This window comes from Suricata suricatta, chromosome 8 (assembly GCF_006229205.1).
Source record: "Suricata suricatta isolate VVHF042 chromosome 8, meerkat_22Aug2017_6uvM2_HiC, whole genome shotgun sequence".
Taxonomy (NCBI): domain Eukaryota; kingdom Metazoa; phylum Chordata; class Mammalia; order Carnivora; family Herpestidae; genus Suricata; species Suricata suricatta.
Window position 1 is genome coordinate 128,294,631 of NC_043707.1, and position 24,369 is coordinate 128,318,999.

General features: G+C 56.3%; 1 protein-coding gene across 6 annotated transcripts in view; it reads left to right on the top strand.

Moving 5' to 3' along the window:
• Positions 1-23,590, top strand: part of UBR4 (ubiquitin protein ligase E3 component n-recognin 4) — a 124,175-nt gene extending 100,585 nt beyond the window's left edge. For all 6 annotated transcript variants that reach the window (XM_029949740.1, XM_029949743.1, XM_029949741.1 and 3 more), the window contains 17 exons: positions 271-351; positions 2,495-2,582; positions 3,074-3,201; positions 4,157-4,264; positions 4,730-4,849; positions 5,561-5,751; positions 6,160-6,333; positions 6,686-6,785; positions 10,354-10,572; positions 11,457-11,570; positions 12,511-12,653; positions 13,043-13,168; positions 14,440-14,634; positions 17,314-17,538; positions 20,418-20,508; positions 21,197-21,359; positions 23,200-23,590. In XM_029949740.1, the coding sequence (XP_029805600.1) occupies positions 271-351; positions 2,495-2,582; positions 3,074-3,201; positions 4,157-4,264; positions 4,730-4,849; positions 5,561-5,751; positions 6,160-6,333; positions 6,686-6,785; positions 10,354-10,572; positions 11,457-11,570; positions 12,511-12,653; positions 13,043-13,168; positions 14,440-14,634; positions 17,314-17,538; positions 20,418-20,508; positions 21,197-21,359; positions 23,200-23,264 (2,331 nt within the window). In that variant the 3' untranslated portion in view covers positions 23,265-23,590. The remainder of the gene's footprint in view (positions 1-270; positions 352-2,494; positions 2,583-3,073; positions 3,202-4,156; positions 4,265-4,729; positions 4,850-5,560; positions 5,752-6,159; positions 6,334-6,685; positions 6,786-10,353; positions 10,573-11,456; positions 11,571-12,510; positions 12,654-13,042; positions 13,169-14,439; positions 14,635-17,313; positions 17,539-20,417; positions 20,509-21,196; positions 21,360-23,199) is intronic.
• Positions 23,591-24,369: the final 779 nt, after the last annotated feature.

The following is a 24,369-nucleotide window of genomic DNA, read 5'->3' on the forward strand; positions in this document are numbered from 1 at the left end:
TTTTTCTGGCACAACCTGGAAGGGGGCGCTCAGCAGGGGATTTTCACCCGGAGTCTGCGGTTTGGGTCACGGGCATTTGTAACCTCTGCAGTCGTGTCCCAAATTCTGTGTGTTGTGCACACACCTGCGGTTTTTAGAGAGGGAGGGTCGAGAGATCTGGGATGCAAAAGTGATGAGTTATGAACCACTGCTGTGAAGTGCCCTTTGATCTTGAAACGCACTTGCCTTATAATTATTTGAAACGACAGCCTCATCTCCTCTTCTGTTCAGCTTCTAGTGAACAATAAGATCATCAGTTTGGATCTCCCCGTGGCCGAGGTTTACAAGAAGGTCTGGTGCACCACGAATGAGGTATGCAGCTGGTCTCCTCGGAGCTGGGGTCTCACTTTGCTGACTTGTGTGCACTCGTAGTGGGAGGAGCCGGGGTCCACCGTCACTTACCCCCCCATGAGCTGCGTGCCCACAGCCGGGCCCCCCTCTTCGAGGTTGGGGAGAAAACCAGTCCACTTGTCCTCCTTTAGAGGCATCTGAGCAGAGGCAGAGGAGCTGCAGGAGAGGATTAGTGTTTCTGGCCGTGTGGCCGGCTAGGTAGCACCAGAGGAGATGTGTGATGGGGGCGTGCGCTGGGGGGCGTGCGTTGTCTCGCATCCCCGTGTGTGGTGCCTCTGGACCAAGACCCAGTCTCCGCTTTCAGGGACCTGCCCACTGGAATGTCTTGGTGGCAGTGTCCAGGAGCAGGCGTGGTTTCTGTTACCAGTGGGCAGATAGGGACGCAGAAGGGCAGCTGTCCTTGGGAAGGGGGACGGGAGTAAAGGAAGCATGGCACTTTGGTCCTCTGGCCACCCCAGTGCTGCTCGACCTCTCCCAAGGGTCTCAGATAATCTGCTTCCTCCTCCCTCCTCTGCCCTGTCCTTTCCTTTCCTCCTCCCCCATTTCTTTCCCTTTCCTTCTCATCTTCTTATCATGCAAATCAAGTGAAGTAAACGAACCAAGTAAGTAATTGAAGTAAAGAAAACTAGTTACACGCAAAGCACAGTGAACGTCTCTGGATTTAGGCCCAGATGTTTCTGCAGAGTTTCAGATGCTGTTGGTAGCATTTGCTAGGACATCTTGGCTTCACTCTGTCACATGGTTTTGGCTCCTCTCCTTTTGTTTTGCTTTGCCTGGAATCCAGGTCCGTGGGTATGCGGCCGGTTGGCAGAGGGTCAGTTGCACAGGAGATTGCCCATCAGTGCATCTCGTCATTGACACGAGTAACAGAACGGAATGATACAGATTTCATCCGTGAGGCACACGAAACACTGAGATGGAGCTGCTGTGGCCGCCCTTGTAAATGGCGGTTTGGAACCAAAGAGCACACACGGGCATCTCCCCTTTGGAACTGCGAGGCAGGGCGCAGGCAGAGGATCACTTGCCCTTCACAGGGCACCCAGTCCACTGAGGGCTCCTCCTGGCGAAGGCCGGGGTTTGTGGCACCTTTTTGACTCTACCCTCCTCTCCCCCGATAAACAGCCTGTCTCCTCAGCTACTGACTGGAGCCTGTTCTGTTTCCTAGGTCGTTTCTGTTTCTGCCCTTGTTCTCTTTCTTTGTTCCCACTGGGCTTCCAGAGCTGGGAATGCTTCTGCAGCTGGCCTTTCTGGCAAGTTCTCTCCCACAGGGGTTTCCTGTCCTGAAGCGAGCACCAGCTCAGAGGCAGGCAGCTTGAGTTACTGTGGTCCTGGCTCATCAGCCTCGTTTCGTGCAGCGACTTCAGAGCCCTGCTCCTTACCTCCAAAACGAGAATAATGTCGATGGTAGAATGCTTACCTTAGTGCCTGGTGTGTCGGGACCTCTCACCGTCCTCCAGTTTAGTAAAGTGCTCTGATCTTTTAATTGGTAGAGGACTTTACTTTTAATCATCCCACCAGGTTAGAGGTTTTAACTTGAGTAACTTTGGAAGAACCCTTTTCTTGCTGGATTTATGTGAAGACCTCAGGATTGGCTTATGCTCTTGCTTTTGATTCCTGAGACTTGAATCAAAGCTCTTTGATCTTAGTGCTCTTACTTGTCCTGATTCTTTGCGTAGTGGTCCCCCCTGGTTAGAGTTTGTGCTTCTTCTGAAGGAAGCACAAGCTTGGAATTAAACTGTGCTCGTCACTGGGTAACTTTGGAAAAGCTGCTTACCCTGGTTGAAGAGGTATATGAGGTGCTTGATTAGCACAGAATGTAGCACAGAGTAAAACGCTCGATTAGCAAGAATGATTATGGTTGTTACCTGCAATTTCAATGAAATTAAATGAGGTTGTGTTTATAAAATGCTTCACACAACTCGTGGCCTGTGGTAGACACTACATAGAATGAACCTCCGTTCCCCAACGTAAGTTGCAGCGCACTTGGATTCCAGATGTTGTAGTTAGGACCTTGGAGAGAAATAGGCGACCGAGGCCAGGTGTTGAGCCCCTTACATTTCCTGGGCCTGTTCACAAGCCTCTTTCTCCACCTGTCTCTGCCCAGGGGGAGCCCATGAGGATTGTCTACCGCATGCGGGGGCTGCTGGGTGATGCCACCGAGGAGTTCATTGAGTCCTTGGACTCCACCACAGGTAAGCTTGTCCCACAGACACTGCTGCACATCGCCTTAGAGGCCTGGGGCCAGGGAGCGGTCCACATCCTGGGATTTAGGGGTGTTCTGGACACATCCTGCTGTACCTCTGATCAGATTTGATGGGAGATTACTTCTCCGGCTGAGAGAGTTCATGTATCTATGGCCTGGTTCACACACCTCGGGTTTAAAACAACCCAAAACGTGGGGAAATAAAGTGCAATTAGCAACAAACAAGTTCGGATTAGTTTTTAGCTTAGTTTTTTGCCCCCTCCTCGTTGGTGGTGGTGGTGCTTGTATTTTCACATGTGAGTAAATCATTTTATTTGGCTTCAATCTCATAGTTTAATATCCACCATTGACCCCTTTCATTGCTATGCTTTTATTGGCGATAAGAAAAGGGAACTAGCTGTCAGCTTGGAAGGGGATTATCTGTTTTATTTCTGTCTGTATCTTCCCCTCCATTTCTGTTTGGCCGCCCTCCTCCTTCAGATGAAGAAGAAGATGAAGAAGAAGTGTATAAGATGGCTGGGGTCATGGCGCAGTGTGGGGGCCTGGAGTGCATGCTCAACAGACTGGCAGGCATCAAAGACTTCAAGCAGGGACGCCACCTTCTCACTGTGAGTTGGGGCGGCAGGGTGGGGCCGGTCCTTTGTTTTGAGAGAGGCCGCTGTGCCACGTGACCCTAGAGGGCAGGGTGGCTGGGTGCCCCGGGCCAGTGCAGGCCAGCGGAGGGCCTGGCAGCTTCCCCGAGCTCTGGCTTCTCTAAGCTCCCCACTCGCCGGCTTCCTGGCTCTCCCCGAAGCCACAGGTGTGATGGCAGCCTCCTGCGGTGTCTCTTTAATCACCTGTCCCTACAGAGCTGCACTTGAGCCGGTTGTTACTGCCTTTTAAATTGATGTTGTAGGAAAGCGTTTCAGGGTTTCTTGTAGGATTTGGCTTGGGCGTTCATCCAACTATCCCCTAAGGAGTGGAGGACCTCAAATATTACAGTATTTATTATTTCGGCTCCAGAGGACATGAGAACATATATTGTTATACCTGATACCTGTGTTCTAAATGATTGGTCTATGTGGAGAATTAAAACTAAAAAAGGAGTTAAGAGGAATTAAAACTTTTAAAATGTAAAAAAGGAAACCATTTATATCTTAATAAGAGAAGAAAAGCCACTTATGTCTTAAGAGAAAAGTAAATAAGCGGTCTACGTGGTTCTGAGTTCCCACAGGCCATCAGCTTCGGGAACTTCCTGGTTAGGGTTCGCAGGAGCCGTACTTACTACTGGAATCTCCCTAAGACAACAGAGCATCACCCGTTCCCCTGGGAATCGGTGTCGTTGCCGTGGTTTTAGAGGCCGCAGGAGCTGCCGCCAGGGAGCGTGGCTGAGGCACCACCCTGACCTGAGGTCTCCCCGCCTCGCCGCGTCCCCGCAGGAAGCCCTTGTCCTCACTGTTCCTGAGCCTCGGGAAGCGGACCTGCTGGTGGTGCATGGCCACTCTCGGACATTTCTGTCTTGCGTGTCCCCATGTCTCACACTGTCGGATAGCCTCACGGGTTTTGACTGGCTTCTCTTGTCAGGTGCTCCTGAAATTGTTCAGTTACTGTGTGAAGGTGAAAGTCAACCGACAGCAGCTGGTCAAGCTGGAAATGAACACCCTGAATGTCATGCTGGGGACCCTAAACCTGGTAAAAGGGGCAGGGGCCGCAGAAGGTGGGGGGAGCAGCCCGGCTCCGGGGAGAGGGCTCTGTGGCCTTTTGAAACCCTTCCTCTGTCTGGCTGACTGGCCCTGAGTCACGGATCCTTTGAACTGTCCCTTTTCCTGCTGGCTCACCTCTGTGCTGCTGCCATGACGCCCAGGAACTTCCTTGTCTGTCTCCTGAATCCAGAGACTGGAGGAAGTGTATGAAACAGCCTAGACCGCATAGTCTGGAGAAGTAATGCCCTCTTCTTCGGGGCGACCAAGATAGAGATCTGGAGCAGCACAATTTCATTGTGTGCAAACGTCCACACACTTGTTCTCTCTTACTCCCTTGCCCCCACTGCACAGACCTCTGGGAAGTAAGGCCATGAAGGACATTGGCGAGGAGCAGATCCTGGCAGCAGCGAGTGGTCGTGGCCTTCTCCCCAGACTGACTGGGTCTCCTCCACAGGCCCTGGTAGCTGAGCAAGAAAGCAAGGACAGTGGCGGTGCAGCTGTGGCCGAGCAGGTGCTTAGTATCATGGAGATCATTCTGGATGAATCCAATGCCGAACCCCTGAGTGAGGACAAGGTGCATGTCTCATCCATCTGCAGACACTGTGGGCACTTGCGGTCCCGCTGCCAGCAGCAGGCTTGTGTCTAGCTGTGTCCATAAATGGTTGAGCCTGCTCAGGTCATAGAAATGACAAAGCAATCAATAGTGACATGATGGCACTGAAGCCTCAAATCTGTGGAGTTGGAGAACACGAAGCTGCTAAGGATGTTCTTTGACTCAGAAGTGCTCACTACTGGAATTCTGGCATGTTCCAGCTCATAGGCAGGGGCCTTAGCCTGGCCCTTCAATCCCGGGTTGAGCGAACTCTCAGCCCAGAGATGTTAAGCAAGCTGTTCAGTGTTACGTAGTTGGCTGCTGGCAGAATCAGGCCCAGAACCCAGGTCTCCCAACTCCCACTTCAGTTTCTCTCCGCCTGTTATGCCCTCGCCTTCCCCTATCCTGCTGGTACTCCTGCCGTGGCTAGAGGCATGGCCAGTGAGTAGCAGGCAGCCTGCATTCCCTCGGGGGGCGGAGGGGGGATCAGGCTAGCATTTTTGACCACGTGAGACTATTAACAGAACCACACAGAAACTCAGAACTGGTATCATGTGAAACTCACACCCAGGAAGTGGCCGCACAGTTTCTCCGGCTGCGTCGGAGGGAGGTGGGTGACATCGGGGGTTCACGTGTTGGCTGACCGAAGTCCTGACCCTGTGACCGGGCCTTCCGTCCTCCTTCCCACTGCAGGGCAACCTCCTCCTGACGGGCGACAAGGATCAGCTCGTGATGCTCCTGGACCAGATCAACAGCACGTTTGTTCGCTCCAACCCGAGCGTGCTCCAGGGTCTGCTCCGCATCATCCCGTACCTTTCCTTCGGTGAGGTGGAGAAGATGCAGATCTTGGTGGAGCGTTTCAAGCCCTACTGCAGCTTTGACAAGTGCGTGCTTGGGTCCCAGCTGCGTGAGGGTCCTCTCGGACACCCAAACTCGTTCTGTGAGGCTAGGGAAGACTCCCCTGAAGTTCTGTTAGGCTGGCCTGTGCCTGTCTGGCCTTTAAGTGGTTCTTTGTCCCTGGGGGCTCAGTATGTTGCTAGGTCGGCTAGGCAGAGATGGGACAGGACGCTGGTGAGACGGGACAGGGGTGTGGCAGGACAGAGTGAGTCCTGTGTGCAGCAGCATGAAAACGCAAGAGAATGCGTGGCAGGAGGGGGAGCGGCGGGAACTGCATCAGCAGGGTCCTCATGTCGTACTTGACCCCATAGACTGTGGGAGATCGGTGACCAAGAGAACGACGCGATGCACATTTGTCGTTTCCTTCACCCCTGAGGTTCTGCTGTCCCTTGCAGGTACGACGAAGACCACAGCGGCGACGACAAAGTCTTCCTGGACTGCTTCTGTAAGATCGCGGCCGGCATCAAGAACAGCAGCAACGGGCACCAGCTGAAGGACCTGATCCTCCAGAAGGGGATCACGCAGAGCGCGCTGGACTACATGAAGAAGCACATCCCCAGCGCCAAGAAGTAAGGAGCATCTCTGTGAGAGCGGCCGCTTCCCCTCCCTCGCCTGGGTCCTTTTCTCCTTCCCGTCGTGGCTGAGAGCTTCCCGAATTCCCCTCCGGCCCTGCTTGGAGTCTCCCTCCTCTTCCGGAAACTGTCAGGGAGACCCCTCCACCGCCAAATAGCCCTTTGGGGCCGGGGAACGGGGGCAGCGTGTGGGTATTGTCTGGCTGCCTGGCCGAGTGAGGTGACCCCCTGCGGTTCTCGATGGCCCTCTTGACAGCTCGCGCTTAGACAAGCCAGAATAGACCAGCCGCTGGTGTCCAGAGCGGCTTTGCTCCTCCGGCCTGCTAAGCTGCCCTCTTTTCCTTTGCAGTCTGGATGCAGACATCTGGAAGAAGTTCTTATCTCGGCCAGCCCTGCCGTTTATCCTAAGGCTTCTCCGGGGGCTGGCTGTCCAGCACCCTGCCACGCAGGTGAGGGAGCAGCCGGCCCGCCTGCGGGGGGCCTTCGTTCTAGAGGCAGGATGTGTGTGGCGAAGGTGCCGAACGCTCTCTTCCCGTCTGTTGTCCCTGAATGAAGGTGACGACCTCAGTTAGCCTCGGGAAGTGACCTCCTCTGGCAGTGACCTCCTCTGGCATGTAAAACCCCCAGCCTGTGGGGGACTCGGAGCTTCTGTGGTTTAGCTCCGTGTGTGGAGAGGGGTGAGGTCTGCTTGTGATACCCTCGTTCTGCTTCTTTCCTGGGGCTTTATTTTCTCATGGGTCAGCGGAGTGGCAGTCGAACCGAGGGTGTGGCTGGCCAGAGTTTGGAACGGTTCTGATTTCTGGCCATAGTCGTTTGGGTCTCTGGGGGTATTTATAGTGCCGTCACCGCCATGTTCTGTTCTGGTTGAGGCAGTGGAAACTTTGTTCTCAGAGAGACCCACCATTACAGTCCACTGCTCACCCCTGACCCTCCTGGGCTGGGATCTCCGTGCCCTCACAAATCTGGACTGGCCCAGACAGGTGGCCAGGCTGGGGTTTTTTCTAAATTAAACTTTTCATTTTGAGGTAATCGTAGGTTCCCCTGCAGTTGTTAAGAAATAGTAGAGAGAAATCCTCCGTACCCATTTCTCAATGGGAAAACCTCTCACAACACCATCTAGAGCAGCGCTAAGTCAGGAGGGTGACCTCGGTGGGGTCCGGACTCAGGAGATGTCCGTCATCTCCGGGATCCCTCCTGTTGCCCTTTGACAGCTGTGTCCACCTTGCCGCTAACCACCGGCCACCACTGCTCTCTCCAGGGCTGTAGTTTTGTCACTTCCAAAGTGTTCTCTGAGTGACCTCAGACATCATGTAACCTTTCAGGGTTGACTTTCTTCACTCGGCATAGTTTTATGGAGGATTCACCCAGGTTGTGTGCATTGATAGTGTGTTCCTTTTCATTGTTCGTTGGGGTTCCATGCACGTTCCCGAGGCTGCCTAATCATCTGTTAAAGAACATCCAGACTGTTTCCAGTGTTTGGATGTTACAAATAAAACTGCAAAAAAGGTTCACATGCAGTTGCTTTGTGTGTGAGCCGGAGTCTTCATTCCTCTGGGATAAGGGCCTAGGTGTGCCCGTGCCGGGTCGTGCATCACTGCCTGTTTAGTTCGAGCGGAAACTGCAGAGCTGTTCTCCAGAGTGCCTGCGCCGTTTTCCATCCCCTCCAGCATTGCCTGAGTGATCGCGTCCTCCTCTCCCCCCGGGGGCGGTGTTGGTTTTTATTTGAGCCCCTCTGACAGGTGACTGTGATTTCAGTTCGTGTCTCCCTGACGGTTAGCGGTGCTGCATATCTTTCCACGTGTCGTCCGTGGCCTGTCTACTCATACCTTTTGCCCATTTTCTCACTGGATTTTTTTAATGTTGAGTTTTGAGAGTCCTCAGGGCTGGGTGTTGTGTTTTTTTTCCAGTGTACAGTGTTCTGCATTGAATGTGATTCCACGCTCTCATTTAGTCCCCGAAGTTGGGTAGCTGGGTGGCAGGAGAGATCCTTCCCCGTCTCTCTCGTTTCAGACTTTGGTTCAGTTCAGTGGAGAGGGCTGTAATTAGCACATTTTTGTGGGGGTCATTTTCTTACAAAGGAGTCCTCACACATACTGGTTTCTGTGTTCCTAGAAAGTGTATTTTATACGTGGATGAGTCCAGGAGTGGGGCTGTGATGTGGCCAAGCTACGGTCCGGTGATTTCCAGGCTTCTTGTGGTTACGAAGTCAAATTACTGCCTTTAGACCAAGGTTTCTTCTAGTTAGGAACTTGGCCTTCACACTTGAGGCCATTCTCTTCCTAGCAACACATTTTTAAAGCATCTGTTGTTTACCTGTGCTATGCTGAGCTGAGGCGACATTGGTGACCAAGGTGGTCATAGCCTGTGTTTCTGGGAACTCACTGTCTGGTGGAAGATCCAGTCACATTCATGAGGACAACTGAAGAGTGACCTAAGTGTGGTGTGAAAGGGGCCGGAGGCAAGAAGATGCTTTTAGAAGAAAGTATGGCACCTGCTAAGGCTAGAAGCCAAAGGCTGTGGGAAGCGCACAGTGGGGGCGAGGCGGGGTGGGAGCTGATCCTGACGCAGCATGGGTCCGGGGCGCATCCTCCACAGAGAGGATTGTGCATGTTCTCCTGAGGGCTGTGCCCTGGGCCGTGGATTGGAAGGAGGGCAGGTGACAGGAGAGATGGTCGGTTGGCTTCTATCATACTCCAGGTAAGAACTTACGGCAGTTGAGCAAGCGTGCAAGCTGGACAGTGGGAGGGGGTTGGCAGTGGTTTAGGGAGGCAGAGCGAACGGGATTTGGAGATTGCTTGCCCATGGTGGGTGAGGAAGCTGGACGAGTTAAGAAGTCTGCTGTTTCTGGGTTGGGTGACAGGTGAGTGGTGGTGCCCTTGAAGGAGGCAAAGAACCCAGGAGGTTTAAAGTGAGGTGTGGTGGGGGCGTTCTGTCGGACTCCCGTTATGCGTCTGCTCGCCTGGTTAGTGTAACCTTCGGCGGGGGGCGGGTCTCTGTCCCCCGGCACGGAAAGCGCTGCCTCACCCAGATGTACACACAGGCCCACAGCTCACACTCAGCGTGAGGAGGTCGGGTGCCTGTGCAGTAGTTGACTGGGCGGTCACGCTGTGGGCTCAGCACCCAGGAGCATGAGACGCGAGCCAACCTGCTGCTTTGCTGACGTGCACGTTTGAAGCGTACCTGCTCTGAGGACAGGTTTACGAGCCCGCAGGTGATCTGGGTTGAGTGCTGAGCTTTCACCTTGCAGGTTGGTTCTGTTGTTTTCCACGTGTCCTTAAACCCGTACGGTAGCAATGGGCTTTAATGCACGTGTGCAGGGGTGGGGGGCGGCTTGGGGTGGGGCTACCCCTTCTCGGCTCCCCTGGACAGCCTTGTCGGGTCGGCCCTGCCTGCGTGTCGTGTTCTCCCACCCGCGTTGATGGCGCCGTGTTGTCGTGTAGTGAGTGGCAGCCTTCTCAAGCCCGGGGGCTTCTTTGAATAAAGTGTCTTCTCATCCCACGCCCTCTCAGAGTCGCGCCTCTAACGTGTCAGACGAGTTGAGGAAATGCTGGGCTCCCAGGTGTGGTGGACACAGGGCTTCTGGAGGAAGACCTGAGCACAGTCCTGGTGAATGTCATGGCCTGCTCTGTGGTCACTAAGTCTATGACCCAGGCTCCATCATGTGCTGCTTCTCTGGGGCGTCTTACCCGAGCCCCTTTCTCTTTAACGGTGCTGGGCGCTTTACACCCAGTTATCTGTGACGAAGTTTTAATCTTCACCACAAGCCTGACGTCACCGCCACTGTATAGGCCAGGGCACTGGAGCCAAAAAGCCTAGTGCTTGGTCCGAGGTCAGCGGCAGGGCCAAACCCTCTCTGTTTGTCGAAATCTTTTGAAGCACATGTTCAGAAGGTCTGATTGAAACTGAACAGATGACCTGAGATTGCATTCTGTTGAGTTTTCTAAACCTGTCCGCTGCTGGAGAGCATGCGTATTCACGTTATTGGAAGCATACGTTTCTCTGGTCTCTACTTGGTAGGTTCTGATCGGAACGGACTCCATCACGAACCTACATAAACTGGAGCAGGTGTCCAGTGATGAGGGCATTGGGACCCTGGCAGAGAACCTGCTGGAGGCATTGCGGGAACACCCTGATGTAAACAAGAAGATCGATGCTGCCCGCAGGGAGACCCGTGCGGAGAAGAAGCGCATGGCCATGGCAATGAGGCAAAAGGCTCTGGGCACCCTGGGCATGACGGTAAAGCCACTCTGGGAGTCCCCACGTTCTTGTCCACACCGTTGAGGAGGAGATAGCTATGCTTTGGGACAGAGCCGGGTGGGGGATGGCGAAGGTGAAGGCTAGCGAGGAGGAGGAGGGCACTGGTGCGCCTTCCTGACGACCCCTCAGCGGAGTGACCATCGTCCCACCGCCCAGATGGGGCTCTGAGGTTAAATGACGTAACGAGTCCTCAGAAGCCATGAGAACGGGGCTAATCACCCTGCTCCTGGAGGATTGACTGCTTGCCGGGCGCTCGCTGAGTTAGGCACGCTGCTCGCAAGGTTTTATTTCAGCCTCGTGTGACTCCGAGAGGGTGGTATTACCTTACTCTTTTTCTGGATGAAGTAGCAGAGGCCGAGAAACAGGGAACAGGTCAAGGCTCATGCTTGATAAGAGGTTGACAAGAGTTTGCACCCACATCTGTTGGACATGACGGCCTGTGCTCTTACCCTGCATTGGAAGAAGCTAGTCCTAGGAGAGCCTTCTCCAAACCAGCGGGTCTGGGCATCAGCAGTCCAAAACGCCCTTGGGAACCGTGAAGTGAATCCTAATGCGACAGCCCTTGGCAGCTGGGACTTGGGATTGCCACTGGCACAGAGAAAGGCAGCTTTTTTGGTGGCAGGTGGCAGCTAGCCAGGCTTCCAGCCCATAGTATCCTCTGCTTCAGGGGTTCCTGGAGGAAGAGAATAGCAGAAGAATCTGGGTTCTCTACCCTCGTTGGAAGCCACCGAGAGAGGTTTCCTTGCTGTGTATTATCCTTCTAGCGTCAGGAAGGGCAGCCCTGTTCCTGAGTGTCCCCAAGCTAGGTTGGGGGTGGGGGTTAGAAATCCCTCTCTGACCTGTCACTTGGGTTTCCCCTACAGACAAACGAGAAGGGCCAGGTTGTGACCAAGACGGCGCTCCTGAAGCAGATGGAGGAGCTAATAGAGGAGCCGGGTCTCACGTGCTGCATCTGCAGGGAGGGGTACAAGTTCCAGGTAGAGTGCTCAGCCTGAGCCTGGTGCGCGGCCTGGCCCCTTGCTGCAGTGGCATCCTTCTCCTGCAGGCCTTTTCATTCTCAGATGGGCCGAGGTCGAGGCGTGTCTCAGGGCCAGCTGCCTTTCTAAAGGGAGGAAGGCAAACTGATCTGAACATGAGTCTTCATCATCACTGCCACTACCATTATCATCACCACCAGCACCATCATCACCATCACCATCATTGCCATTGCCATTGCCATCATCATCACCACCACTACCCCCACCATCATCCCCATCATTACCACCACCACCACCACCACCACTACACCACCACTACCCCCACCATCATTACCACCACCACCACCACCACTACACCACCACTACCCCCACCATCATCCCCATCATTACCACCACCACCACCACCACTACACCACCACTACCCCCACCATCATCCCCATCATTACCACCGACATCATCACCATTGTCACCACCACCCATTGGATTTTCTATATGCCAGTCCTGGTGCCCAGAGCTTTATGTAAACTGGGTAATTCCATGCCACTGAAGGGCCACAAGCCCTGTCGGTCCTGCTGTGGCCCAGGCTGCTGGGAGCTGCTTGGCGAGTCTTATGCAGCAGGTGACTTACCAGGAAGGCACTTATTCTTCCTTTTCAGATAAATGAAGCGAAAAGGAGTGTCAGTTTAGGCTTACGTGTCAGCCTTTCTGTCTCCATAGCATCTGCTGTAATTTGGTTGTTGCCCACATTCCTCATCACACTGGGACTGTCCCCAGCCACGTGCTTAACCAAGAGACCCAAGTGCTGACCATCACCCCCTCCCCGAGTGCCTTCCTTCGTGCGAAGGGAGGCCCTAGGCTCCTCTCTCCTCTGCTTCACCGTCTCCCAGAGTCCGCCTTGGCGTTCGCCTCATCTCTCCTCCTTTCCACGGTGTCTTTGCAGCCCACGAAAGTCCTGGGCATTTATACCTTCACCAAGCGGGTAGCCTTGGAAGAGATGGAGAATAAGCCCCGGAAGCAGCAGGGCTACAGCACCGTGTCCCACTTCAACATCGTCCACTATGACTGCCACCTGGCTGCTGTCAGGTAGGGCCTGGGTCACTGCAGAGGGCTGGGCAGCTTGCCCAAGGCCCTGTGCCGGGAGGGGGTAGGGTGCCGACCCTGAAACTCTCGTCTGTGGGGGGTAAGGCGTCTTCCCTCAGACCACCCAGGCCCAAGAGCCATTTGTGCCATGTAATTAGGAAATCCACTTGGCGTTTGGCCTAAGGCTGGAGAAAGCAGCCTTGCTGACCTGAAGCAGCAAAGCTGGCATTGACCATATTATGACACAAAGGGCTAATTCTCTCTGGAGTCGGGCGCACGTGCTAACTTCTCAACCTAGTGCTAGCAAGCCCTGCTCCACCCTCACTTGCCCAGGTGCCTGGCTGCCAAATCCGTGCCAGCGGTCACCTGTCCCTGCTCTTCTCCCAATCCAGGCTGGCTCGCGGCCGGGAAGAGTGGGAAAGCGCAGCCCTTCAGAACGCCAACACGAAGTGCAATGGGCTCCTTCCGGTCTGGGGGCCCCACGTCCCCGAATCAGCTTTTGCCACCTGCCTGGCAAGGTGAGTGTTGAGCAGTGTGCATGGTACAAAAGAGGGCATTCCAAGGAGTTGGGGGAAGATCAGCGATCAGCTTTACCTGAAGACCAGAGACTATCAGTGAGAACCCGGGCCCCTTTCTCCGAGTGCTGGCCGGGGGGCTACGGGAGCAGGAGGGGCTCGGCTGCAAGGCCCTGCACCCTCAGCGTCTGGTGCGCCACGTGGAGTTCCTGGTTATTTGCTACCTCTTCTCCCTTGTTGATCTCAGCGTATAAGACATGGCACCCTGACTTTGTCCTCAAAGTAAAAATTTCCCAGATTTATCTTCTGCAGTGTGTACCTCTGAGGTTTAAAAGATGAAAATAGCTCAACGGCATGGGGAACATAGGGCTCCTTTGAAGCCTCTCTTGTCCTGGAATCCAGAGTAGAGTCACTAAGGCTTGGAGGAGGTCCTCGCTCTTGCTGACGCTTTGGGGAGTGATGCCCCGCCCCGAGTCCTGTTGTAAGGCTGGGGGTGGAAAGGTACCTGGCAGTAATCATGATGGGCAGCGTATTGAAATGCTTACCATGTGCTCTTAGTATACACATTCTCCGGTTGAGGAAATTGAGGCACAGAGAGGTTGAGTAAATCACCTGAGGTCCTGTGGACGGAGCCCGGGCCTATGGTAGCGTATACCGACACAGGAGGAGATCTTTCGGGGGCACCTGGGTAGGTCAGTAGGGGATGCTTCTGACTTGATTGCAGCTCAGGTCATTATGTCACAGTTCATGGATTGAGCCCTGCGTTGGGCTCCATGCTGACTGCGCAGAGCCTGCTTGGGATTCTCTGTCCATCTCTCTCTGCCCCTCCTGCACTTCCGCAGGCATGCACTCTCTCAAGATAAACTTTTTTTTTAAATAGAGAAATACCTTTCATTTTGGAGGTTAAAGAAAAAATTCTTATGGACAGATCACCTTGTGAGAATGAATACCTTCCCCGTTTCTTCTAGAGTGTAGTAGGTCTGGCCATGATTCGTTCTGTGACATTTGTCTCTCAGGAAACGGGCCCCCCAGAACTAGCAAGGCCTTCTCAAAGCTTGGAGAGCATCACATCCAGTCACAGCAGAAATGGAAATGTCTGCTCTCGTCTCCCTGTGGGCCGCAGTCATGTCCTTGGCCGTCCCCTTTCCTCCTCAGTCTGCTTACGTGACCTTTGCAGCCACCGGGCTGGGCTGTGCCGAGGGGGCTCCACCTTCCAAACCAGGCCTTCCTGGGGAGCTCGCTTTGCTCACAGCGCTTGCTCCACTTCCCCGCAGGCACAACACTTACCTCCAGGAGTGCACGGGCCAGCGGGAGCCCACCTACCAGCTCAACATCCACGACATCAAGCTGCTCTTCCTGCGCTTCGCCATGGAGCAGTCGTTCAGCGCGGACACCGGCGGGGGCGGCCGGGAGAGCAACATCCACCTGATCCCGTACATCGTCCACACTGTGCTTTACGTCCTGAACACGTCAGTATCTCGCTCCCTGGCAGGCAGCACCCAGCCGGCCCGCCCCATGCCCCTCTGCCCAGCAGGCGGTCAGCACTTCCATGTCTGCCCGAGCTAGTTCCAGAGCCATCGATGGCTGGCCCCTCGGGTAGCCTTACTGAAGCACGCATGCTCATCTGCAGCCTTCCCGAGGCATGCAGAGTTAAGGGGACTTCCTTTCCAGAACGGTTCCGACTCCCCCCGTGGGCAGCTGAGACCTGTGTCCTTGGACTGACGCTTCGCCCAGAGGGACCAGGAACTGGGAGGGGCCAGCCCACCAGAGGACTTAGTCACCGTCCAGGGGACACAGGGTGTTATAGGGGAAGGTTTCACAGCCGGGGGCCACGGTGGACTGTTTTCGTAAGTGGGAGACCGGACTTGGATCCTGGTTCCGTCCCCAGTGAGCAGTACCTCCGGCACACCGAGGGCTGAGGGTGTCAGAGGCTGTCTGGGAGGATCCTCTCAGCGCCAGCAGGAGGGGCCTTTGCGCTTCCGTCTGCCTGTACGTCGGGGAGCAGTGAGGCCGGTAACTGAAAGTGTAATTTTAAAGAAGCGCTTAAGGTAGAGAATAGGTATTCACTCCAGCTCAGATGTTAAAAGCAGATTAGAAGATTTGATGTACTTTGGCTCTTGGTGTGAACAGGTTTGTACTTTTGGGCCCTGTTTTCCAACAAGAGTCTCCTACCTGCTTCGGGCAGGGAGCCGGCCAGCTGTTGAAAGACTGGGTAGGGCCCGCCTAAGGCAGCTCCGGTCTGGCTTAGACAACGGGACAGCCTGTCTCTTGTCCGTTCTGGCCTTCTGTCTTCGCCAGCGTTGTTTTCCCCTTCCCTCCCATTTCCTGGCGAGATAGAAGGCTGACCGCAGCGCGCAGCCCTCGTTGTTAACAAGATGCACGGGCAGGTCCCTGTGCGGGCATGACCTCACCTGCTGGACTGTGGAGGCTGGCAGACACTCGCGTCATCGAGAGCGCAGATGTTCTCACTCTCCGGGGCGCGGCAGGCCCGAGCAGTACTAATTGCCGGTGTTTGCGGGACCTTTGACAGAGCCCTTGGCTCTGTGGAGACTTGTCCCTTGGCAGCTGTGCGGCAGGGCGGGCTGCCCGCTCTCCAGGGGGTGACACAGCTCCAGAGGCGGCGTGACCCGCCTGGCCGAAGAGCCAGTGGCCGCAGATGTCTGCGTTTCTCGGGTGCCACGTGCTGGTAACTCAGGCTCAAGTCCTTGGGCCAGGTCAGGTGTTGGCTGTGTCGTGGGTGTCTTGGTCAGTTAAAAGGCTGACCTGGAAGCTTCACGAAGAGGCACTGCTGCCCAGCCCGCTGGCCGCTTCACCTTGGTATGAGCCTGGTCACATCAGTGTGTACAGGCAAGTAGGTCACGCCGAGAGCCGGAGCAGAGATGGGCAGGTCCTGCGGAGGCAGAAAGCTTCTGGCTCCCAGTTCTGGAAAGTCCAGTCGAGTGTATGTCCATCTGTGCCGTCCTTGCCTGTTCTTGAGGAGCAGAAGGAAGTGGGGTGTCTCTGCACTCAGCCCCCTTCTGCTTCCCACAGTCTGGCGTCTGCTGGTGCCGTCTGTAGGCCTGGCGACTCACTGTCAGGGCTCCTGGGGCTGTGTTTTGTTTCTTCTCCCCCCACGGGATGAGGACAGGGCCTCAGGTGCTCTGGGCTTGAGAGTACCATCCAGATTATAGGGTCAGGGGTATGTGGTCGGGAAGGCCTCCAGTGGGGTCCCTGTGCCGCCCCAGGGCGCTCGCCGAAGCTCTGTGGTGCTGGGCAAGGGCCTTCACACGGATCGAGAACGCGGAGGGCCAGCTTGGCAGCGAGACTGCCAGGGTTCAAATCCCTGTTCTTCCGCTCCCCAGTGTGTGACTGTGGGCAAGGGAGCCAGCCTTCCCTGCAAATCCATCATCTCCTTCGTGTCCTCCTCTGTGAGACCGGCGTGGAGCCGGTACCTGTGTCCTAGGGCTGTTGTCAGGATTAGGTGAGATGATCCCTTCAAGCTCCCAGAGCGGTGCCTGCCAGAAAAGTTGGGGACCACATACCCTCAGTTTAGGCAGGAGGGAGAACAGGAAACAGTGCTTGCCTGGAAGCAGCTGTTGGGATGAAGGAGGGGACACAGACACATAAGGAGACCATGAAATACGGAGGATGCGGCCAGGGAACCGCGCACACAGCCACGCTCTGGGGACTGCGTGCAGCAGGCAAGAGCACGGGCTGGGTCGCAGAGTCAGGTTCTGGGCACACATGGGCTCCCTCACGTGCTGACTCGCCGGCTTGGGGAAGGTCACTTCACTTCTCTAGGCTTCAGATGCCTTGGTCAGAAGGTGCTAGCTGTCCCTTTCCAGAGTTGTGCAGTCACTTTGCTGGTGGAGTGTTTGTGAATGTGCCCACTGTATGCAGGGCGCTCAAGAGCCAGTAGTTTTTGGAATTGTGTCAGAGCTGAGCCAGGGGTTGGTGGGGGTAAGGGAAGTGCCACCAAGTAGGGCTTAGAAGGGAAGAAGCAGCCCTTGGGGAAAGGGTAGGAGGGCTGCTTAAGAGTGGGTGGCCGTGTCCTGTGAACCAAGCATTCAAAAAGCTTAGAAGATGACAAGAAGTTGACCAAACCTCCTCTCTTCCTGCTGCTGGTACCCTGCTTCTCCCCTGATTTCATTGTGTCCCTTTTGTTCCAGAACCCGAGCAACTTCCCGAGAGGAGAAGAATCTCCAGGGCTTTCTGGAGCAGCCCAAGGAGAAGTGGGTGGAGAGTGCCTTTGAAGTGGACGGGCCCCACTATTTCACAGTCCTGGCCCTCCACATCCTGCCCCCCGAGAAGTGGAGAGCCACGCGTGTGGAGATCCTGCGGAGGCTGCTGGTGACCTCTCAGGCCCGGGCAGTGGCTCCGGGGGGAGCCACCAGGTCAGTCTCTGCCTCGGGAGGTCCCGTCCTCTGGGCTGCCATATGCCCAGATTACGTATCCCCATTGTGTGTAAAAGCTGCTTTTGCAGCGTGTGTGCTGAGTGAGGGCCTGCTCGTTTGACTCGGTAATCGGCCCTGTCCCTTCCCAGTCTGTCGTGCCAAGAGTCCAGGCCCAGTGGCCAGCAGGTGCCTGGCCACCTCTGGGTCTCGTGGTCAGCCTCTGGAAAGGTGGAGCGAGGCGTGGGCCAGGTTTCAGAGAAGCGGCTGGCCAGGCACCGGGTGAGGCTACTTTTGAGGAGGATGCAGGCCAGCAGGGAGCTTTGGCAGGTAACTGGCTTTTCCCAGGCTTGCTGGCCTGGCGGTAAACTGGGAAGCTTCCTCATGGCCACACTGGGGATTTTCTCCTCGGATCATGAAAAGCTCATTATCTCTCTCCCTGGTCACATTCCCGCCCTGTTTGCCCCAGTTCCACAAGCCTTTCTTCTTTCTTTCCTGTTTGCGTGGACATGTCCCAGAGCAGGAACGACCTTTCAGGAAGGAAGTGTCTTTGTCCCCATGACCTTGTGCTGTGATTTGGGTCAGATGAGAAAAACCGCTGTAAACAACAAGAAGCCCTTTGAGATGACCACAGTGTCGCCACACGCTGCGTGGACTCCATAGGCACTGTTCTCGGCTCTTGGTGGCCATGGTGTGTCCGCCTGCTTCTGGCACTCCAGGGAAATCTGCTTCCCTTCCAGAAGATCTGACCTTGTCTGCCTGCTCTTGCTGGGGTCTGAGGACACATTTCCACATGAGCAGGCTCTCAAGCCCCTGACGATGACGGAGCAAGTGGGCACAGCCACGTGCCTGGATGGGCACCTGGTTCCTTTTATCTCCGCCAGCCTTGGTTTACCCGTGGTGCCTAAGGCCCCTCCCCCCTCAGAGAGACTAGGTCAGAGCCCAGCTGTTGAGTCTGGCCAGTACCAACAGGGGGCGCGTCTTGTTCAAGTTCTTACCCAACCCCTGGCCCCTTTCAGACGTATCACTTTCCCGTGTCTCCCAGAGTCCAGAGCATTCATGCCGCACTGGCCGCTGGCAATCAGAAGTTCGAGCTGGAAGATAGCAGGTCGTGGGTAAGCCAGGCTCAGCCTGTACCCGTGGCTGGGCGCCTGCTGGGTGCTGGCCCTCGGTGGCCACTGTGAAATCTGAACCCACAGGGGCCGGTTTGCTTTCAGTCAGGAGACCGCAACTCTCTGCTGTCACAGGCAGTTGAGGAAAAGCCCGCCTGTTCACGGCTCACCCAGGAAACCCAGTGTGAGCTGCTCTCAAGGGTTGCCATTTTCTCTGTGGCAGTTTACTCACCTTTACTAATTAGCCTGAAATAATTAAGTTGGGCAGGTCACTCGATTCCTGCTTACCAAAGCACAGCAGCCACCACGTCTGGCATGGGGTGGAGGCCCGAGTGGGAGCCCCTGAAACAGGTGGGGGAGGTGCCGGGCGTGAGCCCCGTATTGGGACACCTCCCAGGAGAGGCTGTGCGGGAGGGACACTCAGAGGGCGTCGTTCTGGCAGCGGGGCGGTGTCCCTGGCGGCAGGCTTTGTCCTGGGTCCTCAGTGGGATGGGAGGCAGTAGCCGATGCAAAGACTAGGAGTCTGCACGAGGGAAGTTGGCCTCTCGTGCGGGTTTACGTTCGGAAAGAAGGGTTCCTCTGCCCAGGACTTGAAGGCGGCAGGCCGGGGACATTCCCAGGCTTCTGCCAGGGCCGCATCTGGTGTCCCGCGGGCAGCAGGCAGGGAACGGGAAGAACATTGTAGCAAACAGAGCTGTCTGCCTTAGTTCTGTTCACGAATTTGCCGAGCGCATGTGTGGACGGCCCATCCCGGGCCCTGCAGTTGCTCCTCTTCAGGCCCGTACGGGATGGTCTCACTTTATGATTCTCACTACACACGGGTACTTTAATACTGAGTTTTAGTCCCCTGAGTTAACAGCCTCCATCCCAGTGTGTTTTAAGACAGAATTTCCATGACAAGAGTTCGTCCAGCTTTTGTTTACTGCAGACACGAAGGCAGTTTGCAAACAAGTCCTCTTGTGGGTCTTGGATGGTAGAAACTGAATCCTGTTCCGCCGACATTCGCTCCCCAAGCAGAGGGGCGTCTGGTCTCCATGTTTCATGGTGGCTTTACCACTGTGATCTAGAGACCTGCTCCTCCCGCTGGGAGTGTCCACTGAGAGAGTGGAGGGCGGCGCCCCATGGGGCCCCGCCGCCGGTCCCTGGGCCTGCCGGCCTGCCCTGGATCGTCAAGCGGGCAGAGACTGGGGCTGTGGTGGCGGCTCTGGGACCCCCGGGCTTCTCCATCCCGGATGTCACTCTTGCTCAGCCCCAGTCTGCCACCAGCTCACTGCTTTTTAACGCACTCCCTGCTTGACTAATCCCTGGGTTTGGCTGGTTCAGTGTGCTGGCTGTATTTGTGAAAATTCTCCCAGCGGGAATGTCAAGGCTCAGGTAGAGCTCTGTTCCCCCTTCATGTGTGAGGACCTGGCAAGTCCGAGAGCGCGTGTGGGGCTGAACGCAGGGACGTGCGGGCCTCCCTGGCATCTCTTCATGGCGGCGGCCCCCGGCTGCCATGTCGCACCTTGTGTTCCCCCGATCCTGATTCATCCTGGTCTGGAAGAGAGTCTGTACTAAGGAGGAGTAGCTTGTGGATCGTTGTGGAGCGAGTAAACCCCTGGGTCCCGGCTTCACAAGTCCTTGCCCACCGCCGAGAAGACAGGCCGGCGGCTGGCGTGGAGTGGTTCCCAGATGACCGGGTTCTCGGCTTGCTCCCGTCGTGCTCTGCTCCGTCCTCGTGGGGATCACGCCAGGGTCTTCACGGACATGCAATTTGATTTTCTTTTCCAGGCTGACCGACAAGGCCATGAAGGACTACTCTGCTTATCGCTCTTCCCTTCTCTTCTGGGCCCTCGTCGATCTCATTTACAACATGTTTAAGGTAGGGAGGCCGTCGAAGCTCCACCGGCTGCTGCGGGGGTGTGAGATTTCTGTGCGGTTGGCTCGGACCCCGTTCGGCAGCCGGGTGGCTGCTCCCCTCTGGCCACTGCCGGCAAACAAGCCGCGTCTCCTGTGGGAGGGATTCCACTCTCGCTTGGACCCTTTCGCCTGGGACGCACCTCTGTACCCCGGACCGCTCCTGTCCCCCGGTCTCAGGCCTGCTGCAAACTCACTTCCCCAGGCAGACCTCCCCTCCTGTGTCCCCCTCTGTTTGCCCTTGTCCCCCTCTGTTTGGGTAAATTCCATTGCCTTGTGTGAGTGTGACTTAACTCCAGCCCGCTTCCAGTGGGGACACTGCTCTCTGCCTTGGGAGAGTCAGAGGGTTTGGGGGTTCATTCATTCCTTAAACTACCCGAATGGAGCATGGCCAGATTCCCTTCTCCTGGGGAAATGCAGCTGTGGCGTGTTCAGGAGCGGTGTCGCCTGGCAGCTTGCAGGTCAGGTGACTCTGCATAATAAAGGGGCTGCAGGAAGAATGACACGAGACTTTGTTGTTCCTGGAAGCAAAACTTGTCCTCCAGGGGAACTTTGATGTAAACAGGAGGGCTGCTATTTGGCATCGAGAGGCCTGACTGACTCGAGGCATTAAGTAATGCAGCCCCGGGCCTGTCTCCTGTCCATTCTTGTAGAAGGTGCCTACTAGCAACACGGAGGGAGGCTGGTCCTGCTCTCTCGCGGAGTACATCCGCCACAACGACATGCCCATCCACGAAGCTGCTGACAAAGCCCTGAAGACCTTCCAGGAGGAGTTCATGCCAGTGGAGACCTTCTCGGAGTTCCTCGACGTGGCTGGTCAGTGTCCGGGTTTTATCTTCCGGAGACCTTCTGTGGCAAAACCCACGTCTGTCGTAGCGGGGTCGGCGTGCCTTTCATCTTCACGGCAGAAGGAACACAAGCAAGAACCAGTCTGTCGGTCACTGCCGAACGGCCTGGGAGAGACACGTAAACAGCAGGCGGCTGGGAGTAGCAACGGCCGCTGGGACACGTGGGGACTTACCTTGTCCCACACCTTGTCCTACTCAGTGGGTGCACGTGTTTGGTTACCCCGCTTCATAGGTGGGGTAGCTTAGGCTGAGGATTAGATGAGGTTCCCTTGGGGTGTATCTGGATAATTGATAGAGCCTCTAAAAAATATGGGGTGCATGGTGGCTCAGTTGGTTAAGCATCCAGCTCTTGAGCTCAGCTCATGGGCTGACCCTGAGATCGAGACCTGAAAGGTAAAGTAGCAGGGACAACCTTCTCCCCAGACCCCACTATCAGGAGAAAGCCTCCAGTGGTGTTTTTGCCGTCTGTGTCCTCAGGGAGCTGTGCCCTCAGGGGTCTCTAGCGACGCCCACCAGGAATTCTGTGCTGCTTCCAGTTCTGCACCAGCCAATGGAGGTCCCCGTGTGCTGGGCCTTCTGGTCTGGCCATGCTTTGAGGTGGCCCTGGCAGAAGCCTGGCACTGTCACAGACCGTCATTGGTCCAGTGCTTCCCCCACTATCTGGCGGTTGCACGTTGGCACTGCTCTGCTCAGCATCTTTGTTAATGTGCACCCTCAGTGCTGTGTGTGAGCCACACGCCTTCCCAGGAGCCGGTGGCCCGCATAGTCGTGTCCTTGGTGCCACACGCAGGGGAGTGTGTGAGCAGAGGCTGTTGGTGGGGACAAAGGAGTCCGAGCACAAGAGGGGGGGCGGCAGGGGAAGGACAGTGCTCGCCTCGGTTCACGGCACCTCAGCCCCCCTGCAGCTGGTGGCAGCAGTGCCGGCCCGAAGCAGCGGCGAGCGGGGCCTGCTGGGCGGGAGCCTCTGTGGCTCCACGCTGGGGTTGGGTTTTTACAGCGTGATTTTATTACTTGGTTCAGACTGGTAGATTTCAGAACATCAGACACACCCTACTCAGATGCAAGGGCAAGAACACCTTCCAAAACCAACACGGGGTGATCGATGCCAGCCTTTCCCCCATTAGCGCAGATGCTGGGGAGGGGACTTCGGCCGTTAGCTGTGAGCACCCTGCTTGGGGACCGCGGAGCCCCTTCTGTGCACTCCCACATTCACACGTGGGCCTCATTCAGTCCCTACAGTGACCCAGGCAGGCCTTGTTACTGTCCCCATCGATGGACACATTGCAGAAACCAAGCTCCCGAGCTTTGGCGGCTGGCTCGAGGCCCTGGGACTAGTGGTTGGAACGAAGCCCAGCTGAGCCCTGGGCCCCGCTGCACTGCCCGGTCCCTGCCGCCCTTGGGGGCACTGGTGTTAGCTTCTCCTTGGCCCCACCCCTTAAGGAATAGGCTTCGTGCTGTGGACTCCCCTCCTCCAGGAGACCCCTCTGCTTTGCGTGGAGTTTGGGCAGACTAGAGGCTCCCCTGCAGCGGCCCGGTGACCTGGGGGTCGTAGGGTCTGCCTCCGCCACTCTAATGCCTTTAAACAAACAGTGGCGCCCGGTTCTGGAGCACGACCGATTCTTCTTCCAGAAGGAGAGGGCTTGCTGGGTGACTGTCTCCCCGTCACCGCTGTTGCGCCCTGGAGCAGCATGTCGGAGCTCGTTGGGGCACACGGCGTTCTCTGTGCCGATGTGGCTGCCGTGACTCAGTGGGCTGTGGGCCGTGCACGCCTGTGCCTAATCCAACCCCCGCCTGCCCCTGTCTTCCAGGTCTGTTATCAGAAATCACTGATCCTGAGAGCTTCCTAAAGGACCTGTTGAACTCCATCCCCTGAACATCACACGGAAACTGCAGTTGGCAGAGACTGAAGCGAGCTTGCCTTCCATCCTCCGTGTTCTTCCCTCGTGTGAATCAACACCCCCCCCCCGCCCCCCACGACACGCGCGGCACCATTCCTCCCCCCCATGTCTTCTCGGAGTGGCTTGGGGATCTTAGGCTTCCTGTTTTGTCTTGTGTGTGTGGTGCACTAGCTATGAAGTTGTCCGTAAGCCAGGCCGTGGAGGGCCCGTGCGTACCAGGAGCCGCGCGCTGTCCTGGCCGACTCCGCACGTGCGCGTGCACATCGTGACAAATAAACGAGTGACTGAGCACACACTGAAACGGGAGGTGTCGCCTGCTGCTTAAACCCGCCCCGAGGGTCCCTGGCCAGACCCTGACCTTGGCCGAGTGCAGGAAGACGTACAGTCAGAGTCGCCGTTCTTGTCAGTTCCTAACGGAGCTCGTCAGCTGCTAGCCTGCAAGCTGGGGCAGCACCTTTGATGAGCGTGAGCTCGGGCTCCCAAGCTGGCACCCAGAGACACTCGTAGCCGGAGACCGCAGTCTTCGGCTGAAGGCGGGCTCAGGGGGGTGAGGGCACTTGGGGGGTCCACTAGCTGCGTGTCGGAGACCTTGCAGCGACTTTGCTTCGGGGTTCTGTTAGGAGAGGGCCCGGGGCAGGGCCCGAATAATGAGTAGCTGCCCTTTGCTGACTTTCTCTTTGCTGGTGTGAGTGTGTGTGTTTCTAGTCTTCCCAGCAGCCTGCAGGGAGGGCCTGGGAAGGGCTGCCCCCGCCCATCGCCGCCGGAGTGCCGTTCTGCACTGTGCGGTGGCAGGTGTCTTGAGGGCCACGAGACCCCCTTTCCTGCGTTCGTGGGCAGCGGCCCCATTGCTAGTGAGGCAGCAAGGCTCGCAAGGGCCTCTCCCCAGATGCTGGCTGGGCTGCGCCAGATGTGGCCTCATGGGGAGGAAGAGCTTGCTATCAGCCGTCTCCTCTGGTCGCCTGCGGGTCGCTCTGCCGATGGCTGCTCCGAAGATGCCTCCTCTGTCTCGATGCCCAGCTGATGTGGCTCGTTCCTCAGGCCAGACCGTTGGAGGTCCTCTTGGGCCCCTTTAGAAGACTT